General features: G+C 45.2%; 1 protein-coding gene across 3 annotated transcripts; it reads right to left on the bottom strand.

Annotated features, from left to right (window-relative positions):
- Nucleotides 1-585: 585 nt before the first annotated feature.
- On the bottom strand, nucleotides 586-22,067 carry CLDN18 (claudin 18). Of its 3 annotated transcripts, XM_077130221.1 has the most exons (6): nucleotides 16,175-16,486; nucleotides 15,979-16,063; nucleotides 8,393-8,557; nucleotides 7,706-7,823; nucleotides 3,765-3,875; nucleotides 586-2,874 (listed from the first exon to the last, which is right to left on the bottom strand). In XM_077130221.1, exons 1-6 carry the CDS (start codon nucleotides 16,196-16,198, stop codon nucleotides 2,706-2,708), a joined length of 672 nt encoding a protein of 223 aa, XP_076986336.1. In that variant the 5' UTR covers nucleotides 16,199-16,486; the 3' UTR covers nucleotides 586-2,705. The 3 variants fall into 3 exon arrangements, with proteins under 3 accessions (XP_076986336.1, XP_076986335.1, XP_076986334.1); XM_077130220.1 differs by lacking the exons at nucleotides 15,979-16,063; nucleotides 16,175-16,486 and adding an exon at nucleotides 21,723-22,067; XM_077130219.1 differs by having other exon boundaries at nucleotides 15,979-16,479.
- Nucleotides 22,068-22,930: the final 863 nt, after the last annotated feature.

Raw genomic sequence — 22,930 nt, 5'->3', positions numbered from 1 at the left:
GCCAATCAATGTTATGTTTGTCTTAAACTTGTTCAGGTCTAGTGTCTACCACTTAAGTACTTCCTTTACTTGCATTATTCTATTATCCATACCACCACCATTTTATAGATAAGGAAACTGAAGTTTGAAGCTCAGAAAGGTCAGATGCCTGGATTTGAGTTTGGGCTGTACTAACTCTACAAGTTCATGCTGTTTCCACAGTCTGAAGCAGCCTTGAAAACACTGCTACTTGAGCTGGTGAGCCCAAACCTCAGCAGCATCAGGAGGGCAAGCATTTGCTCTCTTCTTTTACTGATTATAAGCAGGCTAATTATGGTAGACATTCAGGTTTATGTACCCATGGCCAGTCAGGCTAAACTTGGTGACTGGACCGCATGCCCTATGCCTGAGTCACTGGGAACCACATTTTATTCAGGCCTCCCATCTTGGAGAAACCACCACCTGGGCTGGATCTAGACTGAGCCGGCTTCCAGGCAGCTTGGATGTGTCTGTTCCAGGTCACATACAAAGTCACCCTTGGGAAGATGCACTTAGCTTTGAGGTACTGGGCCTCCCACCTCCACTACCCAAAACTTAGTCAAAAAGAGCAGAAGCTATGCAAATGTAAGGTAACAGTGTTTTTTAATATTTAAGTAACAAAACATGCAGGTCAATACTCAAGGCACAACAATAAGACAGAACAAAAACAAAAAAATCACAAAGCACGGGCTACACTATATGGAGGCTTTCAAATAAGTGTTGGACAGAAAATGTGCTAATTAAAAACTCAACTGAGCCACATCTCACTGCCTCAGATAAAACCAGGGACTTCCTAGTGGTAGGGAGGAGAGTTCATTGAGCCTCATGGCCATCAACTCAAAAGAATGAACTCCAAATCAGAGGAATGACCTTCAACTCAAAGGGATGACCTTCTACTCAATGGATGGCCAGCTCAAATCTTGAGACCTTTAGCAATCTCCATGCCTTCAGTTGTGCTGCCATTTTGTTTTGTTTTGTTTTCTCTGGAATTTATTTATCTGTTTGTCCTTTACCCCATTTCAGGTAATGAGTTCCAGGACTGCCCTATCTGATTTGGCCTAAAACCATTTCTGTCTCAGTAAGAAAAGTCTTTGAGTTTACTGTTGGTCCTTGGTATACCCAATTCCTTCCTGTTTAATGGGCTGTGATCTGGTCTTTCCCCAGCCATCATCTCTTTACCTGCAGACCTCTATTAGTGCTTATTCATCTCCTTGGAGGCCACTTTCATAAGCACTTTGGGTGTGAGGAAGTTTTCCCCAAATATTAACCCAATGGATATTCTCCAAGGGTCAAAGTGTCTCCCTGATTTGGTAGGTCTAAGACACTGCCTGTATCTCAGTTTCCTAACTAAATATGTTAGCTTTGATGCTGGGATGGGATCCTAATGGTCTGAAAGAAGGAATTTAGGTTTTCTGCTGGAAAGTGCAGCTATGTAAGCCCAGGGAAGGCCCGTGGCTGCAAAGAGTGGTCAGTTTTGTTTGAACATGAATGATCCAACCAGTCTAGGTGAATTTAGTGAAGGGAACAGCTCAGAGTGACAAAGCTGACTACAGAACAGAGTAAATGCTATTGTCAATTGGCAATGACTGTAGCCATGAAGTATAGACATGAAACATTTGAAAACATAATGTTAGATTCAGTTTCACCATTCTATTTTAAAAGAATTGGTTTCAATCCTGTACCTAGGATCTGTTGTGTTCCATTATTCGTTTTCACACTGACATTATCTTACGTAATAAGAACCTCAGAGCCCTCAAAAGGGTAGGATAAGGACCAGTGAACGTTTCATGGAATCCAGAGTTAACTGACTCTACAAAGTACAATATGGACAACGTGGAAACAATTATTTGCTCATTACCTTCTATAGATGTGCAGGAGTGAGGCTAATTCACAGAAATAGTGTTTCACTTTACTAATACATATTTATTCCAATTATGTTTAGGACTTAGATTATCCCACCTCACCTGCCCCCTGCCCCCAAATCCTATTCTCACTCCTCTACGAATAGTTTCTGGCCTTGGCAGAAAGAGGATCTCCAGTGGGGATCTCAGGAAACACCAGGGATAGCCTTGCTGGAATTGGTGGATGCCAACAGAAGTCAAAAGCTTGGTTTCCTCAAACTGAAAATCGGTTTGGTCCAGGTAACTTCCAAGATCACAGTATAAGAAAACTCAAGAGAGGAATGGACACATAGCTTTCCCTATCACTGCCCCTTCAATTTGGTTTTTATTAGTAGCCAAATGGGGTTGGGGAGGCAAAAAAAGTCAAGGAGTTCAAAAAAAGGTCTTTTGAGTGATTCAGTTTTTTCCTGAAAAGCTTTGCTTGGGGACAAGCTGGGAGGTCGATCGTCAGTGGGCTCATTGCCTGGAAGGAGGAGGAGAGTCTAATAGGATTCAAAATGCATTCATCAGGCTAGAAAGGTTATGTTAAAAAAAAAGAACTAGAGGATTGGAAAATGTGAGCTATAGCCTCTGATTCATAACTCAGCTGATTTGTGATGGAGTATTAGAGACAGAGGCATGTGGCCAACGCTACCCGGCCTCCCACACAAATGAATCAAGACTTTTCTAACTTTCAACTACTGAATGAGTCCAAAGCAATAAGGAACCATGGTCAAATCTCCTTGCTTTTTTTGGGTGGACTCTAGTTGAAGGGTTTCCTCTGCCATGCCAGGAGGTCTTGGGGCTCTACACGTAGTCGTACTTGGAAGGGTGAGACTGCATCTCATCCTCTGGGCGGGCGGCCCCATTGAATATCTTGTTTTTGGGATTGGCTCCAATGCCAGTGCTGGCCTTGAATCCTCCGGGCTTGTAGGCCATATTGTGGCCTGAAGCATGATAGGACACGGTTTTGTAGCTGAAAGAAAGAGAAACATTTTATGAACACAGATATCTGTGGTAGGGTGACCATCTGGATGGCTCAGATTTATCATTGAAAGTCCTATGTCCCAGGAAACCCCTTAGTCCTGGGCAAACTGGGACAGTTGGTCTCCCTAGTCTTTGGGACATTGGTTTTTCTGCCTCTACAATGGTGCAGAATTTCTTGTTTTGGATTGGGGCTTTGCTGAACTGATAGTTGACTAGCGAATACCTTCTGTTAATCAGCTTAAAGAATCGTTATGCCAAAGAAACACAGAATTTGTGAGCTGGAAGGAAGCTGCACAGCCCATCTCCTACCATCTGTTCATTTTATGGATGAGGTAACTGAGGCCCAGAGAGGCAACTCAGGTCTATTTATGGAGTCACAGCAGGGTTTCTCAATAGCAGTGCTCTTGACATTTTGGAACAGACACTCCTATGCTGTGAGAGGCTGTCCTGTGCAGTTCAGTATGTTTAGCAGCATCCCTAGCTCTTCCCACTAGATGCCTGCATTAATCACACCCCTCTCCTGTTCCAACAATCAAAAATGCCCCCAGATGATGCTGCCAAATGTCCCGAGGGGTGAAATCACTCTCACCTGAGTCTAACCACTGAGTATAACCACTGAATTATGGAATACTGGAGCTGGAAGGCACTTAGAAGGATATTTGTTTTGTTTTTTCTCTTCAAATATGATTACACCTAAATCTGATCATGCTGAAATATCCCTGTCCTGTTCTTTAAGATTCCTTGAAAAGAGAAGTTTCAGCGATCCTTTTGTCAACAAAGTTCTAAATACCTAACGCCATCATTTTAGCTGCAAATTACAGGGTCAAATGGGCTCAGATCAAATGCAATTCTTGGCTGTGTTGGGACAGGGGGACTCACTTGCTTTCTTCTGGCACCAGGCCTCGGCAGGCAATGCACATCATCACGCCCCCGATCAGAGCGAGGCCTCCAGCCACCCAGCCCACGAACAGCGCCGAACCGAAGGTGTACCTGAGCGGGGAGATGCGGCTGTGAGCGCGGCTGATGCAGGTCTCCAGGCTCTGCCCAGCGCCACCTGCCCGTGTCCCTCCTCTCTTGGCCATTGACCCCCTTGGGATTCCACACCCACCCCTGCCCAGGCCCCCTGACCTCCTCTGGATCACAGCCAGCTGAGCCATGGTCCCTGGAGAATAGGACTGAGACTAACGCCATTCAGCCAAGCTACATGGGGTTCTTGGGTCCTTGGCATCACCTAAGCATAGATTTTTTCTTTTTCTTTTGCATGCTTTGTGGTGGGGGCCACGTTTCATTCTTTTTCCATGTGAACATCCCTTTAGTGCAGCACCATTTGTTGATTTTTTTCTTTTCTTTTCTATTTTCTGAGTGCATGGGCTAGGAATGGAATTGAGAATTCGAACACTGACTACCTGTACACCCTAGTAGGCAGAGAGTTTAAGTCTCTGGCCTCAGAGAAATATCCCAGGAAGTCCCTCTCCCCTCCCAGCTGTCAAAGGGGGTCCCTGGAAGATTTGGCAAGAGTAGTTTGAGCGATATGGAATCAGGCTCAAGTTATTGTTTCTGAAGGGATTTTAATTCCTTGAGTTCTTGCTATAGCCAAGGAGCATTTTTCTTACCCAATTTTAGGTAATCCTTGCAACCATCCTAAGTGCACGAGCATTATTTTCTGAAAAAATTGAGGTGAAGTGACCACTCATTCATTCACACAGTCGTTTCCTAATTTGTTTAGCAAATATTCACTGAGCCTCTGCCCTGCACCGGGCACTGCCCTGGCATTGGGACAGATGGATGGACAAGGCAGACACAGACCCTGCCTTCCTGATGCTCTGCTCTATCTCATGCTGGAATTCTACCCTGGGATTGTCTGACTCCAAATCTGTGACTTTCTCCTCTACAGGACCCAATTACAGGAGAACAGAATTGTTTGAGAAGAAACTCTCCAAAGAATAAATAATTCTGTTTCCAAATGGACATTTGTGGATAGTGGAGGGAGCATCCTCAAATCCTCAGTGGCCAAAAATTATTAGAATGTCAGTGGGGAATTTTGGTGTTCGCTTGACCTTCATCTCCAAGAGCCATGCAGGAAAGGAAAGCTCAGCACAGTAAATGCCTCCCCAGAAAGTGCCCTTTGTGTTCTCAAAGACATTGGGGCTGTCCATGATTTGTTTAAAATCTACTGCACACATTAAGAATGTTTACCAGTAGTAGGAAGACAGAGCTGTGAGTGCAGGCCTCTGCAACCTAAGAAAATGCTATTTTAGATGTGCTTAAAAAGCACCCACATTTTGGCAGGATTAAAACAAACAATATAAACCTGGAGTCCAAGAATTCTGGGCCCTGGGGCAGTTTTCCTGGGGGCAGCCCTGTGTCTGAGTCCTGGCACAGATAAGCCCCCTGTGGAGTGACTGCATATTGTTAATGATAATATAACAGCAATTGCTTACTGCTATTTGTGATAAGCACTTTTTATCACTATGTCATTTAATTCTCTAAACACTCACCATGGTAGGATTTATCACTCCCATTTTACAGATGAGGAAATTGAAGCTCAGCAAGGTTAAGTAAATTGTTCAAAGGCCTAGGAACGATGTGGATCACCAGGATTTAAATTCAGGTCATTTTTCCTCCAGATCATTGAGCTCTACTAACTCCTGTGCATGGAGAACAGGGTCTCCTTCCTCAACTCAGACACTCTTGTTTAAGGTTAGCAAACTTAAATACCTACCCAGGACAGGTAAAACACTTAGTGAGGGAAGTGGGCTGAATATAAGAAATTATTTCACTTTCTTCTTAAATCTGTTCTATGGGGAAAAAAGTATAAGGGTGACTTTACATGGCCTTAGGGCCATTTGAGAGCGGTGGGGCCTGTGCCTCGCCCCGGCTCCTGGGTTCCTTTCCTTCCACCTGCTGGGCCCCAGTGACTCTCTGGAGTTCTGGTTTCGGTTCCACTCCTGGCATCACTTTGCCCACATGCCTAGAGACGCACTGGTGTTGAGGTGTAACTGCCCAGCTCTTTCATTTGGAGTCAAGACAACTCTGAGCTGTGATTCACGTCCCACAGCTCCCTGTAAGCCTAGGATTTCATTGGAAATCACAGTCTTTTTTGGCTTCCTCCCCTGCCTGGTCCAGCCTCCCCCGCTCCCTCCCCAATCTCCCCTGGGAACACTTCCTCAGCAAGTCGCTCACCCACGAATCCCTTTCTCAAAATCTGTTTCTGAGGGAATCCAGCCGAAGATACTTCTAATATTTAAATGTTGGTGATTCATTCAAATTATGTGTAAAAAAAAAAAAGTTTAGCCTACTACAAAACAGTGTTTCAGGCAGTTGGCAGCTCTGGTTTGAGATGTAGGTTTGGCCAATGCAGCAGTCACCGAGTTGGTGGTAAAGAGGGGGCACTGGGACCAAAAGGGGCACTGGAATAAAACCCCATCGAGTTGACTGCCAAGATCTTTTTTTGGGAGCTGGGCTGTCTAGTGTGACTTCTGGGTAGAGAAGATGAGGAGACAGAGAGAAGAGGTGCCCATCCACAAAGGGAGAAGTTCAGGAGACCGTTTGAAGTTGTATAGTCTTAATCCCAGGACTGATGCGTGTTGCTTTAGGCGGACAGGGGTAGGTGGTTGGGAGATGGTATGAGAGGTGATGGCAGGCTTTGGCACTGAGCTGCCGAGGGGTGGGTGGGTGGGTGGAAGCTGGCTCCCCTGGGCAGCGGCAGCAGCACCAATTACCCAGAAACACTGAGCAGGCTGTGCTCCTTTTAAGTGGAGTGATTTGTACCTGAGCAGTTTTCCCAGGATGAGGGACTTTGAGTACTACAACTGGGAAAGCCCCAGGGAAACTGGCATGAGTTGGTCTGCTTACTTTGAAGATGCTCTTGTAACCGAGAGACCATGGGAGGAAGAGGGAAGAGGATGAGGGCAGCTTATGAAGATCACAACCTTCTCATTCTCAAAATAAAGCAGGAACAGGATAAGATTGGAGTTTCAGAGAGGCAGAGAGTAATGGATTTATCTCAAGCCCATGATGATGTGGCTTGAGAAATACCACTTGCGCCCCCTCTAGAGATGCGGGGTTATTTGGCATAATGTTTACGTTGCTCTTCAGAATGAGATCTTTCTTTTTCAGGAATTGGCTGCTATTTCTTTGAAATGGCTAAATGAAGACGTGTTGGAATTGCTCTGCCATCTCTTAAAATTCCTTTCTTCCACCAGACACCAAATTATAGTGGGTTTTCATCACCCTCTGCTAATCCATAAGTTCCAAGAGAGTTGGGACTTTGTCTGTAACCCAGCATGTAAACACTTCCTGGCACAGAGCAGATGATCAACACATTTATGGAATGAATGAATGAATGAATGAGAGGAAGAAGCACCTGTTGAAGGCAGAAACATCTACCGTACCTTGTAAACTTTTCTCATCTAGGCTGCACCTTGCTCGTTTCTGTTTTAGCTTTTACCTGTCCCTACTCAGAGTCCTGTCATGAACTGGTGACATAGGCTGTGGCTCATTTACATGCCTGGGTTCGTAGTACCTGTTTCATTGCCAACACAATGGGGCCTGTGTGAGAGCATTAGAAAAACACTGTGAACTGCCACTGTACTGCAGTACAAATGTCAGATCAGCCCCTAGTCATATCCCAGGGATATTTCATTGCACTGGAATTTATGAATTTACAGATCATTGTTGATTTATGATAGGGCATGTTTGCCTCTGGTAAATTTTTGCTCTTTCAGGCACTGACAGTCACCTGAGGCATGTGAGTTTAATTGGATACTTACAGCACCATTCACCAGGGAATTCTGAGCCCTGCTACACTAGGAGGTTACCTGGTCTGCACAGTCTGCACCATTCCACCCATGGCAGTGTACATGCCCGCTGTGGACATCCAGAAGTTAGTAACCAGCATGTTGGCAAACACAGACACTCCAGCAATTGCACAAAGACCTGTGGGTAAAGAAGGAGAAGACTTCAGAATGAGCTTGGAAGGGGTGACAGTGTTTCCGAGTTAGCTCATGCTTAAATGAGCTTAGATGAGCAGGCTACAGAACATTCCGTTCCTATAATAGAATGGCCACTCCGAGCACTGATGGTTGAATTCTCACAACGTGCTGGATACTGGTGCTGAGAATCGCTCAGAAGGATTTGTGTGTGTGTGTGTGTAATGAGATTTTCCAGATACTTTGGGACTAGAGGGCAATAGTTCAAATATTTTGGGCCTAGTCCTGTGATGGTATCAACAGTTAATCTTTTAAAACACTTTGTTTCTTTTAGGGATTGAGTCGGGTGACTAATTTAAGGTATAATGGGTGGGCAGCTAAGAAGGACCTTAGCACTCATGATAATTCTGTAGGGTGTAACTGGGCCTTTGAACTCAGATCCTGCATCCCAGTGGGAAAAGCCTTGAACCCTGTTCATGGTGAGGGAGGAGCCAGGCTTCCTCTTTCAGGTGGATTTTTGCTGTGAAGATGGCTGGGAGCACATCTGGCCGCAGGGAGCCCAGGCTCCTTGTGTACCTGAGATGATGAACATGATTCCGGAGGTCAGCGTCATGTTGGCTTTGGCGGAGTCCTCCATGCTGCCAATGCGGATACACTTGAGGGCAAAAATGGACACCAGGAGGCCGATGACACCCACGACGATGCCCACTATCATCAGGGCTCGTACCGCCTGCAGCATGGCTGCGGGACAAGGGGCAAGATGCAAACACACAAATGAGGCCATTTCCACAGGGTGACCAGGCTCTGGTCTCATAAAACTAAGTGGCCACAACTGACTAGCACCAAATGGTTGGGAAAAAGCAGGTCCGTGTACTGTGAACCTTTTCATGCCTAGGAATGTGGGATCACAGGGGAGTGCAAAACACATCTGTAACAATCCCTGATTAATGAAGGGCTGAAGGAATTGCACACAGATGTCTATAGCGTGAGAAAATTATGGCTGGTTGGAGCTGGAAGGGCCCTTGGAATTTATCTATTTCATTTTCCTCATCTTACAACTAGATAACCTGGGGTCCAGGAGAGGGAAATGACTTGACAAATTATATAGAGAGCTTATAGTATGACTCTGTAGTCTGGACTTCTAAGCCAAGCATCTTTCTTCTCTACTTTTTCCATATGCGCTCAATGCTTCCTATGGTTCTGTCCACTTTAGGAAAACCCAGTATTTATTTATAGCACATAATGAAGCCAAGGTCACTGGGTGATATACTCAGGGTACTGCACTTTCTCCCCTTTCCATAGGGACTACTAGGATAAGTGTGATTGTAGGTTTTAGGTGTGCATACAAAGATCACTGTTTCAATCTCAGGCCTTTCAACATGACCAAAATTTACCATTTCTAGGAATCAATGGCAGGTGCGGGTCCTGCTGGACTTTCTGTCCATCACCCAAAGACAGGAGGGCATGCCAGAATGACGTGCAGTGACCTTGTCCCCAGATAGTCACAGTTGTTTGTAGTGCATTTTTAAAGTGCAGTGACTCATCTCAACAGTTATTTTACGAAGCTCCCATTACTGGACATGGAGATGACAGTAGCTAACAGTCCACACCTGCTCTCTACCCTCATGAAGCTAGTGCTGAAGTGGGGAAATAGGGAAAGGCACACATTGAACATGGCAACTACAAGTATGATGAATTTTACAAAAGGAAGGGAAGTTAGTTCTCGATGTCTTCCAGAGAGAAGGTAGTTCTGGTAGAGCAGGAACTAAAGAACTGTGTGGAGGTATAATTTGCTTGGAGCCAATCTTTCCAGTATATCCCTATTTCCTCACTAAACCACATGATTCCTGAAGGAGCTGCTATCAGTGCTTTTCAAACTGTTTGCTCTGAAGAACCATTAAAAATTTTTAGTTTCCTATCTGTCTCAAAGTGGTGAGGTATACGGGAATGCTATGTTTCTTTTTACACAATTTTTCTGTAAGCCTGTAACTTTTCTAATTAAAAAAAATTAAAAAATACAAAATCACATGCTTGAATGTCACAGAAAGTTCAAATTATTATAAAAGTTTAGAAATATTTACTCTCAATTTCGGTAACGAAACTGTTAGATGAGTAGCAGTGTGTGGGCCAGCCTGGCCCCCTCTGAGTAGCTGTTGACCCTAATCTTCCAGGTCTGATGTAATTCTCCACCTCCTGGTTACAGGTAATGAATCCCGTATGGGCATCTGACTCAAACTGGGAGAGACCTTCATGCAGAATACTTATAATTTGGACTAAAGAGAGCATCAGGGCAGTCTCTTTACTGACGGTGGCTGCCTGGAATGCTTATTTCAGAGCATTCCCATCTCCTCCCAGCTTGGAAAGGTTTCCATCTCAAATATGGCTAACATCAGTGGGACTGCCAGCTTATTCACCATAAGGTATCACAAAGCAATCTGTCATGTTGGAAGAATTGGGAGTGAAGAGAAATATTGGTGTCAGAGAGGTAGATCTGGCAGAGTGAGTTAAGGAGTCTCCTGCAGTGTCTGAGGATAGGAGGCCCTGCAGCCTTCTCACCATGTATTTCCCCTGTGGCAGAGATTATGGTATCTGGCTACTCCAGTTCTACCCACTGACCTCCATTCATTTGGTTCCGATTCTCTACTCCCTAAGCAAACTCCTGATTTTAACTTTATTTCTCTGCCTGAAAGAATTCTACAGGCAACCACCATCAGTCTTAAACCCACTGGAAACTATATTCTCAGGATAAATATCTTGGTTCACGAAATGGACCGTTCTTCCTGGACCTGGCCCTTTCTGGGAAACTGATAACACTGGCATCCCAGATATGCTGGCTGAGTTCTGATGCTAGAGTCATGGTAGTCCCAGTGAGACACAGAACTTAGGACGACGGTCTTGGAATGGCCCTTGGGCCTGCTCCTAATGTAGGCAGGTTTTAACGTGTCACCTCTGTCCTCCAGAGCTTTGTCTGGTGGCTTTCTAGGCCTCAGAGGATACTGGGACAAATACTCTGTTCATTCATAAGAACAAATACCCCGTCGTTAACAAATGCAAACATATGTCATCCTTCATTTACACCTTCCTGTATTCACACCAGCACATGTTGGTGTACTCTCATAATCACACATTACATTCATGCAAGAATCAATTAGTTCATTCAGCAACTATTTTTAAGCTCACATTCACTGCAAAAACTTTGCCAGATGCTCTAGCAGGTATAAAGTTTCATGAGAAATAATTTCTGAATTCAAGCAGTTTATAACCTGGTAAGGTTAAACTTTCTCTTGGGGTCCTGAACCTTCAAGTTCTCACCACTTTTGGAGTACTTTGGCTGAGTGATCATGAAAGAACCACACTGTGCTGATAGCTTATGGTTTGGTTCTATTTCTCACATCATTAAACCACAAGCCTGCTTTTTATGGTTCAGAACAGTTGTACACAGAACATTTGTGAGGCAGCCCAGACTTCAGGAACCACCCTCAGGGCTGTTCTGGTTTTGATGTTACTGCCAGAACATTGCACATAGGAGAAAAGGAAAGAGCTTAGATCTCTCCCACCCCTGCCCCCCAACTTGAACTCATCTGCCTCTTACCAACTTCAAATCTACTCAGGAATGTTAAGATGTTTAGAAAACCACTGAAGCTTTGTTTTTTTGTTTTTTTGTTTTTTTTTTTCACTTAAGACAACACAAATGGATTATCTTAAGTCTGGAGGTCAACAGTCTGCTGTGGGGCTCGCTGGGCTAAAACCATGGCGTCAGCTGGGCTGCATTCATCTTTGAAGGCTCTAGAGGAGTATCTGTGTCCTTGACTTTGCCAGCATCTGGAAACCACCTGCATTCCTTGGCTCAGGGCCCCTTGCTTTGTCTTCAAAGGCAGCAATGGCATATCAAGTCCTCCTCGCATCCCACCAGTTTGGCCTCCGCCTTCTGTCTTTAGAGGACCCTTGTGACTGTATTTGGGGCCATCCTGTTCATCCAAGATCATCTCTCTTGTTTCAGATCATTCGACTTGAAACCTGGATTCCCCTTTGCCATTATATAACATGATATTCACAAGATTTCTATGTAAAATAATCAACTTTTGTGGTTGGTTTTCAGACTTTTTTTTCAATATTGAATGAGTCTAACAAAATTTATTTCTTGATAGAAACTGCCTTTGTGCCAGCATTTTGCTATCTCTGATTTACAATCTCAGATTGTCTTCACTTTCTTTCTGGAGAATGAATTTCATCTTTTTTTTTTAAGCCAAAGCTACTGTAGTTCTGCTTTTATAAGCCTTAAGCTAGTCGGAGAGCAAGATCATTTGTCTCTTTTGAGAAGCAAAGGGCAAGGTATTTGGTTAAAAAAAAAAAGCCAGCCAAAAAGCAACCAAGGGTAAGGGGTATGGTATGTAGAATCTTTTTTTTCTCTGTTATCATTTTATTTCTTTTTCTGTTGTCTTTTTATTTCTTTTTCTAAATAGATGCAAATGTTCTAAGAAATGATGAATATGCAATATGTGATGATATTAAGAATTATTGATTGTATATGTAGAATGGAATGATATCTTAATGTTTTGTTTGTTGTTAATTTTTTTTAATTAATAAAAAAAAAAAGCAACCAAGGAATGAACCAACCAACCAACCAAACAAACAAAAAATAACTTACCAAGTAAGATAAAGATGTCCCTTCTCAGTCTACGGAAAATCACACTTATCCTGGACCCTTGCAAGGATGGGGTCACTGACTCCCATTTGATTGAGTGATTTTAACATTTGTTCCTGAAAACATTTTGTATGTGTGCTGTGGCTGAGGTGTGCAGCCTTCCCTGCCATGACTGGTGGAGAAGAGATGGTGGTGCCAGTGGGTGGGAAGTGGAGGCACTGCTAGACTTGCCCGATAAAGGTTTGCTGCTCGTGTACCACAGGAGCCCTGGGGTACAGAAGCCCCGGCTACTCTGTCCCATTAAGCTCCAGGCAGTCAGATGCCCTCTTGCCCCTGCCAAATCAGGTTTGCAAACAAGGCCTCACTTCTCTCCAGTTCTCTCTTCTTTCCTGGCTCTTTCTTTTGAAACGGGTCCACCCTGACCCCGAGCTCCCTTTTTATTTCTTGAAAGACCTTTCAGCTTGCTCCTACTCCTTTGGGGTTGGAGAAGATACAACACTGTTTATATCCTGTGCATCCACTCTGGGTCTGGAAGGATGGCCGTACTTTGGGCAGAGAGTGGGAGCTGTGATAGAGACAGGCACTGGGAAGTGGGAGGAAATGTGCCCCACCTCTCAATGCTAGAAAAGCCCTTTGACCAGTAATGACCACAGAGATGCAGAGGGGAGAGCTGAGACTCCCTCCCAGCCAGAAAAATCTATCATTTAGAATCTTAATTGTTCTCCATAGCTAGGTAACCAGAAAAACAGACTCCAAAGCAGGTAGGTTTTTTTTTAGCCACTTTGCCTCTTATTTGATATTCTGATCAAGAGGCATTGGCTTATCAGTTGATAACAGGTGAGTCAACGGGCTCTGTAGACTGATTCCCTGCAGCAAAGGTGTGACTGCAGCATTCTTCCCCAGGAACAATGAAGTGTTATCAGACCCGAAGGGTGGGTAGAATTGGGGCTAAAAGAAGCAAACAGAAAATGGGAACTGAGAGTTCCCTGGTTGTGGACTGACAGAGGAGATGCCCTTGCTGACCCCTCCTTCAATGACCTACTAAGATATAAGATGGAGGCTCTAATCTGTGCCTCAGACTTTCCTGGGAAGCTTTTAAAGACATATTTGTGTTTTGGACCTGCTTGCAGGTATTTTCACTTAACTGTTGACAGTATAAAATTTCAAGAAGTGATGTGGGAAACTAGCCTTCAAGAAGGACTCAGGAGGTGGTGCTCAGAGGTGGGGAGCTGAGAGGAAAGAGGGTTTCCAGTGGCCGACACCGCGAGCTGGCTGGGAGCAGATCTGGACCCAGGCCCTAGTGTGGACCCTCAGACTGAGGCAGGAAAGGCCAAGGAGCATGAAGGAGGAGAGTCCAGAGGAGGGAAGGCGGAGGCTGGACCCCAAGGAAAGGAGATGAGCCTAGATTCTCCAGAGAGCTGAGGAGACCCACATGTAGGCCCTTTGTGTGCTGGGATGTGATGCCAGTTGTGTGTCCTTAGGCCAGTTCCTGAAGCTGAACTTCAGTGGATTCTGGAGTGGAATAAAGATACCTCCAGCCTAGAGAGGTGAGGATCAGCTGCTGCTTGGCACCAGTGCTTCCTGCTGGATTTGCAAGCAGCGTCAAGGGGGCCAACAGGCTCAATCTGTCAGAGTGTTCACGGGTTGGTACAGAGACTTGCGGGATTCCATTCAATTTGGGGATGTGATGGGGCTTTGGGGATGAGGTGGTGTTTGAGCTGGACCTTGCATAGGAGAAGATGTGTGGAGTTGATTAGGGTGGTGGAGGGACCCTTAGAGGCAGGGAGGACAGTAGGTATCCAAGGCCACGCCCAGAGAATGGTAAAGAAACAGGAAGAAGCTGGCTGTGAAAAAAGCATGGGAAGAGGCGTAGTGGGGGAGCAGGTCAGGGAGGGCGGGTGGGGAAGTAAGAGGACCTGTGTGGCAGCTGCTGTGTCTGTGCCTAATGAAGCTGGGATTGGGGAGCCGTGGAAGGTGTGTGGTTTTGAAAAATGTTTAGGAGAGTGGGAAGAGTTTGGGAACCCCACATGCGGACACTGAGACTACATGAGCGAGAGATGGGTCATGTGTGCAGGAGCCCTGGGAAGAGTTATTGAGCATGAAGTCATGGGATGTCATGCTGTAGTATTGAATAGAAGATTAGTCTTTTTCTTCATTTAATGGTTAAAATTAGGTTTAGCTAGCAACTCAACTTCTGATCTCTCTCCTCACTTCTAATCTCTCTGCTCACACTGTAGCGTTATCCCTTCCTCTCTGGTCAGCCTGGTTTCTTCCCTCCCACCAGATTCTATCTCCCATGCTCCCTTGGGCAGGTCTTTCCATGGAGTGGATGGCCCCATTGTTTTTGCAATACCAGTGGTGCCCCAAATGGATTTGAATAAATAACTGAGTTTTCCTACCAGCTCGCCCATCTTCTTTTTCTTTCTGGAAATGAAGATGAATTAATTGAATTGCCTTTCACAATTCTGTTTCAAGGCCTTCACAGTTTCATGCAGATTTATTTTCATATACTGTTTACAAGTGTTTCTTTCAAAAAGAGACAAAACCCAACACTGCCCCCTTCTCTCCACCACACTCACATCTTGAACACCTCCTGGAGCCTCTGATTATCATTTCCTTCTTTTTAAATTATTTATTTATTTATTTTGCATGGGCAGGCACCAGGAACCGAACCTGGGTTTCTGGCATGGCAGGCGAGAACCCTGCCTGCCGAGCCACTGTGGCCCGCCCTCTTTCTTTTTTCAAAAGCAAAACAAAAACAAATAGAGCTCCCATGATATCCAGAGTACAAATTTACCATGATGCATGTTTGAAGTAATTGTCCATATTAAAAGCAGAGGTTTAACTCATTTCATCTTCATGGGTGAAAGAATGTCCCATCTATAGTTATAATTATTTGAATATACAATGATATTTAGGGACGGTATATCAGAACTTCTCAACACAAATGCAATAAAAGGGGATTTATAATTTAATGGCAATAAGTTTTTTGTTGGTTGTATTTGGCACCCACGGAGACTTCAACTTGTCAAAGAAAGATTGAATGGAATTCAAAATGAAATTAAATCAGCTCTCAATACAACTTTTTTGGCTATAACAAAATATTGACTATCCTTCTTTCTTATTTCACGTGTACACAGGCACAAAGTACCCAAACACACACACACACTTTATTTTCTCGTTGAGAAACATTAATTTGCTCTACTTATCATGAACCTGCCCTTCAAATAGACCCACTCTGCTCATGTCCATTTCTTTACCAGCGATTCCTTTTAACTGGGTATGAATTTTCCGATTTTCTCCTTATGGTATCTCCGTGACCACCACCCACTTTAATGCAGAGCCAACTTCTCCTCTTATCGCACCTTTTATTCTCAGCCAAAGCTGCGAGGGTCACACTCAGAGGCGAGAGCATGGCTCGGTCCCCCTGCAGCTCCCGAGGTCTCCCTGGCTTAGGCGAGAGCCTCAGGCCCCTCCTGGCCTCTCCTGGCCCTGCCCCGGGCCCCGCGACGCCTACCTGGAAGGCCCAGGATGGTGAAGTACGGCCGGCACTCGGTGAAGCCCGAGCTCTGCCTCACGCAGCTCCTCCAGAGGCCTTCGTACTGGAACACGGAGGTGACGGGGTTGTCATACAGGTCCTGGGTGCTCCACATGTCCATCCCCGTGGCCGCCATGCAGCCCGCCAGCCCCAGCATGGACAGGAGGAAACTCACCAGTTGTAAGATGGTGACCGACATGGCTTTCACCCCCTTGCCCTCTGGCCACCACCACGGAAGTTGCCGCTGCCTTCCTTCTGGGCACGGTGTGGACCTAGCGTGCTCCCGAGGGGAGCTCCTCTAATCACATGGCTTCCCTCTGCTCCTGGTGTTTGCTCACAGTGTTTTCCTTAGATAGTTCAGTTTCACTCTTGGTTCAAGGGCATTATTTTTTCATTTGTTAGGGAAGCAGCCCCAAGAGGCACTTGTCCTGCTGAGCTCCACAGCCCAGCTGGTTTGAGAGCAGAGTGGACTGAGGGGACAGAAGGAGGTCCGCCCCCGAGGCCGTACCCGCCTCTGCCATCTCCAGCTCCTGCCCCACCCTGAGCGCACACAATCGGGGAGAAAGCGGACATGTCCACCCCCACTGAGAAACCCCACGAGCCCTTCCTGAGGTGCTGTTTGTCACGGGAGGCCACTTTTGCTGATTTCAATAGTAGGAACCACCCACTACGCTGCATCTTAGACTGGACTTTCCCATTTCCTCCTCCCAACTCATAAGCCACATTTCACTTGCATCTTCACATTTTCATTTAACAGGAATGGGTAGGGCAGGGGTTGTTATCCCTATTTTTAATTTTCAAGTGAGTCAAGTGAGGTACAAATAGGTTAAGGACCTTATCCAAGAAACTTGGGCAGATGTTTTAAGAATGAACGACAGAGTTGAGACAGCTCTTACTTCAACTTCCATTCTCCTGTGCTCCTTGTCTAATTCCATATGGGATGGAGGCAGACAGGAAAAGTTGTCCCCACTTTTGAGAGGAGGAAGCCAAGACCTAGAGATATGCTCTCAGTCCACAGATAGACTGGGATGAGCAGAAGCCAGGCATCCTGCCACCTCCATCTTACCTTCTCACTCATGCCACAAGACCTGTGAGGACCGCGTGGCAGACAGAAAATTCCATGAGGGCCAGAGGAGGGGCCAGACCAGCAGGGAGAAAGAGCCTTGACCTGGTCACTGAGAGACCTAAGATCTCCCCCTGACACTGTCAGTAACTCCTGTGAAGTGGGTGCTTTTCCTCAGACACCGCAGGTCATACTTCCTTCATCTGCAACATATGGGACTAAACTAAAACACTTCAGATCTCACATACTATCCTCTCTTACATTTTTGCAGAAAATTTTCACTGTCATTGGTCAAAATATCAATTTACAAAATCAATATCAATATCAAAATAACAAAAAAAGAGACAAGTGAAGAGACCAAGTGTGGTGCTCTTTCGACACAACTGGACTCTGTTGGAGAGATGATGGATCTGCTACTTCTTTTGGCTCATGTACGTCTGGCCTCTGAATTGAGAGACATTTTAATCAGACTTTCCCTGAATCTGGATTTCAAGGTCCTGAAACACACACACCAATCTCTCACCTCTGCAGTCATTCCCCAGGAAACACACCTTGTGTATCTGGACATTTCAGTCTTATCTTGGTTGCACTCAGCCAACCGCTCCCTTGGCTTTATACTCAGCAAACACAAGAAGCAAGCGTAGTGGTGATTCTCCCTCTCATTTGAATGGGGACAACGTTCCCATTGACTGCAGACCTGACTTGGGGTGGTCAGTTTTGTAGTGAACAAAGTATGAGCCAGAAATCCCCAAGTAAGAGAGAAAGCAAGAGTCATGAGATTTAGGGTGAAATAGTGCTGATTCCTGGGTGCCCCCACAACTGAGCTACCAGGCATGTGTGGGGTGAGCAGACACTGACGATTGCTGGTGGACAGGGACTGGCCCATTAGAGCAGAAAATGTTGGAATAATTCAGGGATGATTCTGCCATTGGACAGTTCGTTTTACTCTTCTATCATCTGAGAGTCAGGTTTTTATTTACAAGATCTATCAGTTTGGTTTCTAATGTTCACTTGGTGGCATTTGTCTACCCCCCCCAATGCCATCAAAATAATAGATTGAAAATGGAAAAAAAAATAGGTGACATCATATGCTCTATATTCGCTCATGGCAGTTCTCCTCTCTGCATTTCTCTTTGCAAATATTAAAAATTTCAAGACAGGGGGTAAAAAGTCATTCGGGTAATAACGAATTAAGTTTCCTCTTTTTTGTTGAAATGGTGACACTGGCTTCTTTATTTGAGGGGAGAAGGAAAAGTTAATTTCTAAGGATAAACTAAAGCTATCTCTAGACAGAAAACTGAACGAGAAGAAATTGCAAGCGTACACACATTTTCTACACGAAATACCGACCTGTTCTACAACACCTGGAAGATGCAATGTTTTACTTCCTGGAGAGTTTTCGGTGCTGTGAGTGAGCAGAAAATCTGCTTAGCTCTCTTCTACCAAGAGTGAGTGGCAGTCCATAGACAAAAATCTGACTTCTGAACTGTTTGTGGTAACACGCTTTGTTGAAACATATCAAAGCCAAAAAGGCAGAACTCTACGCGATAAGTTCTGATTTGATTCTATTCAACAATAATGGGGTGGGTGCCATTTCTCCCCATCGCTTTGGGGAAATCACCCCTCTCCCCCATCCCTTCAGGTTCAAATACAGCTCTGGCCATTTTAGGTTGTAAGTTTCCAGTAGCTTATGTTATTTTTGACATTGGAGAAAACATCTCCACTGCTTTTTCTTTCAACTTTACAGAAATATTAATATAACACCATCTGTGGTAATTAGGCAAAAATGTAGGACAAATGCAATATAAAATAGTATTGCTAAGAATTAAGGGAGGGTCAAATTAGTCTAAATACAAAAAAATCGATAAATCAATTTGTTTCTTTTAAAATATCTCCACCTTTTATATCCCTAATTTCTGATTCTACCTTTTGGTGCTTATAATAGAAAATTTTGAAGTAGAGAAAATGTTAACAAATCACCCAGAATTTTAAATCCTAGTGATAATATATGTAATACTTCTTTCCTATCAATCCTCTGTATATATTTTTACATGATTAAGAGATTATATGTGTATTGTTCTTTTTCACTTAACTATGTACAAGTTACTAAATCCCCCTGTGAACAAATTTAAAATGAATGCATTCCATTAGATAGACATGCTATTATTTACCTAAGTATTGTCTATTCTAACACAGATTGTCCCCCTATCTAATGCTTTTTTTTGCTATAAAAAACAAAATAACATCTTTGCACATAACTTTGTCAGCATTTCTGATTACTTTTTTAAATATATGTGTATGAAGGATTTGTTTCCCTCTTTTCTTAAATTGCCAGTTTATACTTCTTCCTCATTTACTCACTGAAATTTTATATTATTCCTATGACTGTAGATGAAGTATTTATTTGTTAAGGATCTTAATACACTGCTATAGTTACGAAAAATTGTTTTCCCTTTTATTATTTGCTCTTTAGTTTTGGTCATGGCTTTAGGAAAAAAACATACAATGTGTTTCATTTTACATGCCTGGTAAATAATATGTGCTCAATAAATATTTGTTGAATGATGTAGTCAAATCAGTTCATTTTTCCTTTGTGTTTTCCTTCATTGTTTCTACACTGGGAAAGTTATTTTCCACTTAGGAGACAGAAAATAGTTTAGGATTTTTTTTTACAAGATTAAAACATTAAAAAATATATATTTTTTTGCACATTTAAATAATCTGGAATTTAGGTTTTCAAGTCACAGACACCCCGTCACCACAGACATGAGAAGATTATTTTCTCACAGGGGATGTGGCGAAGTATGAAGCATGACGTGTGATTAGCCTGACACTCTTAACACCATTTTGTAAGACAAACCTCTGTGAATAGAGAATCTGCATTAATAATATTGAAGGCAAAACACTGAAACAGGTGAAATACAAGACCAGACTTGAGGCTGTACCTTTGGCCTGTTAAATCCCAAATGAAAATAACACTATTCCTCACACTAAATTAATTCTTAAATTTGTCTTTATTAGTTTTTTTGGTATTATTTATATTACATTTGCAAATGAAGTTTTTGTGTAAGAGTTATATACCTAAGGAATTTGAATCTATATTGTTATATAGATTAAAGTCATACCAAGTGTTATTTAAATCAACCTCCAGGCCTGCAAGAATTCTTTTTTTTTCTTTTAAAAGGGATTCCTACAAAACTTTCTGTGAAAAAATACTGCTCAAAACCATCTGTTTTTAGGATTTTTGCACAAAAATCCCAAATTCTAAGAGAAAATCTGACAGTCTTGGTCTGGCCTGTTGTGAGCTTTGGAGCTTGGGCAGGTGAGTTACTTTGCTCCTCTGAGTTTCCATTGTGTGTGTGGGGTTTTGGCACCTGTTATGAGTCCAAGAACCCCTAAAAGAGGAGACTGTGTGGGACGTGGGCACCAGGCTCAGGCAGGAGGTGAGAGCAGGAGGTGAGAGGAGGGGGCTTAGGCAGGAGGTCCGGGCACCAGGCTTGGGCAGGGGGTGAGAGCAGGAGGTGAGAGCAGAGGGCTCAGGCAGGAGACTCAGGCACCAGGCTCCAACAGGAGGTGAGAGCAGAAGGCTCAGGCAGGAGGCTCAGGCAGGAGGTGAGAGCAGGAGGTAAGAGGAGGGGGCTCAGGCAGGAGGCTTGGGCACCAGGCTTGGGCAGGAGATGAGAGCAGGAGGTGAAAGCAGGGGGCTCAGGCACCAGGCTCCGACAGGAAGTGAGAGCAGGAGGATCTGGCAGGAGCCTCACCACCAGGCTCAAGGAGGAGGTGAGAGCAGGAGGCTCAGGCAGGAGGCTCAGGCAGGAGGTGAGAGCAGAGGGCTCAGGCAGGAGACTCAGGCACCAGGCTCCAACAGGAGGTGAGAGCAGGAGCCTTGGGTACCAGGCTCGGGCAGGAGGGGTGCCTCTGACCTGGGGACTTAGGCTTTGTGTGAGGGTACCTGGCATAGCAGGTGCACACAAGGCAAGATCCAGCCTGGGCAGCATCTGCATGTGACCTTGGACAAGTTATTCAACTCAGTTTCCTTGCTTTGAAAGCAGGATTATAACAGTCCCAGACTCACAGGGTTGTCACCTGTGCAGACAGGTGGGCATTTTGCATCTCAGGTGCAAGAGCATCCCAAGGGCAAGAGCCGGCGGCCCCGCCATGGAGCTGAGGTCAGCAAGGACAGCGGGACACGGGTGGGTCACCTGCTCGCCAGGCCCTGGCACTGGGCGACCCCGTTTCTCAGTGGGGCCTGGAGATGGAATTCTGTCCGGTGGGTACATTGTCTTCAGCTCGGGGAGGGGACGTCTTGGGGCTAGAGGAAGGAGGTGGTGGCCTGAGTCCTATTCCCGTGGGTGATTGAGACCAGATGCCCTTGCTCATAGAAGGGTTATTATTACCATTATCATTATCATTATTATTTTTTAATCTGCCCCTTGGGAGGAGCTTGATACCATCTAGTTAAGTGAATGGAAGTCCCTACAGTTCCAGAAAGTTCCTCCCTCCGAGGTTCTGACCTAATGCTGGTGGCAGTTGCCCCCGGCAGAAGTGACTGGCAGCTGCTCCGATCCCCCCATTCCCCTCGCCCCCCGCCCCCCCACAGGCCGCAGTGCCCTCTCCAGCCCCAGGCGCCCCGGCCACCTGCTGTGCACCCAGCCCTTACCTGGCAGCCCCAGCAGGGTGAAGTAGCCACGGCACTCGGTGAAGCCCGAGCTCTCCCGGACGCAGGAGCGCCACAGGCCCTGGTAGTTGAACACGGCGGTGACCGGGTTGTTGTAGAGGTCCTGCGTGCTCCACTGGTCCATGCAGGTGGCGGCAATGGTGCCCGCGATCCCAATGAGCGACACCACGAAGCCCAGGCCCTGGCAGGCGGTCACGGCCATGGTGGGGTGCGGCTGCGCCGAGCTCCGCAGGACAGAGGGCAGCCCGCTTCTGAGGGTGCTGAGTGTCGGGGTGGCGTTTTCTCCGCGGGGCTGGTGCACACGTCACCCCCGGGCCGTGCGATGGTGGGGGGACGCACCGGTGCCACCTAGGCTCACCTGAGCCTTTATCTACCCAGGTGAGATAATGTCGCAACGTGGTACCAAGAGCCATTTGTTTTCCACCAAATGTACACTCAACTCCCTGTTTACCTTTCGAGGGAGTTTTTCTTTCCTGATTAACCAGGTTCTCCTCTGGAGAGGGGAAAAGCAAGCGTAGAGGTGGTAGCAGGAAGGAGCTCTAGGTTGGCCAGGCAGGGCTTTCGGTGGCTAAGCCACAAAATAACCGCATACATTAAGGTTTTATCCACAAGCCTCTCACAAGCAAGGGGACTGAAGACGCTTGTTCCCACCTTAGGTAAAAAATTTATGCAAGACTGGTTATGTGATAGAGTGCATTTGATGAAACTGACTAATATGGCTAAACTCTGCAGCTTCTATGGGCACCGACTCATCAGCAGAGACACCGTGGAGGTGGGGAGAGAGCAGAGGGAAGGGCTCTGGAGCTAGTTAACCTGGGCTCTGTTGCTAACTAGCTGTGGGAGACGATGGGTAAATCACTTACCCTCTCTGAGCCACATCTTTTTTTTTCAATTCTAAAATGAGACAGCAATAGTGTTTATCACCCTGGAGTGTTATGTAGATTAAAGATGACAATGCATGGGAAATGCTAAGCATTGCCTATGAGTACTGTACTCAGCAAATACAAGCAAATATTACTAGGGCAGAACTAAGAATAATATAATTAATCGTTCTCAACTCTGTTGGCTAACTACCCTCACTAGTGTTTCTTGGCATTGATCAGAAGCTAAATCCCAGGCTTCTCACACAAAATGTTTCTATTCATAGAAAGGCTTAAAAAAAGAGTTATCCACATATTCCTACTAACTTT

This window comes from Tamandua tetradactyla, chromosome 15 (genome assembly GCF_023851605.1).
Source record: "Tamandua tetradactyla isolate mTamTet1 chromosome 15, mTamTet1.pri, whole genome shotgun sequence".
In the NCBI taxonomy this organism is placed as follows: domain Eukaryota; kingdom Metazoa; phylum Chordata; class Mammalia; order Pilosa; family Myrmecophagidae; genus Tamandua; species Tamandua tetradactyla.
This window is presented reverse-complemented; position numbering and strand designations above follow the sequence as displayed.

What these genes read in the sequence shown, in the direction of transcription:
- CLDN18 (XM_077130220.1), bottom strand. Translation starts at nt 21,942, where the DNA reads ATGGCCGTGACCGCCTGCCAGGGCCTGGGCTTCGTGGTGTCGCTCATT. An exon ending in CACCCTGCTGGGGCTGCCAG is followed by an intron (nt 8,558 to 21,722) that starts GTAAGGGCTGGG and finishes CTTGTCCCGCAG; the next exon opens with CCATGCTGCAGGCGGTACGA. An exon ending in AATCATGTTCATCATCTCAG is followed by an intron (nt 7,824 to 8,392) that starts GTACACAAGGAG and finishes CTTTACCCACAG; the next exon opens with GTCTTTGTGCAATTGCTGGA.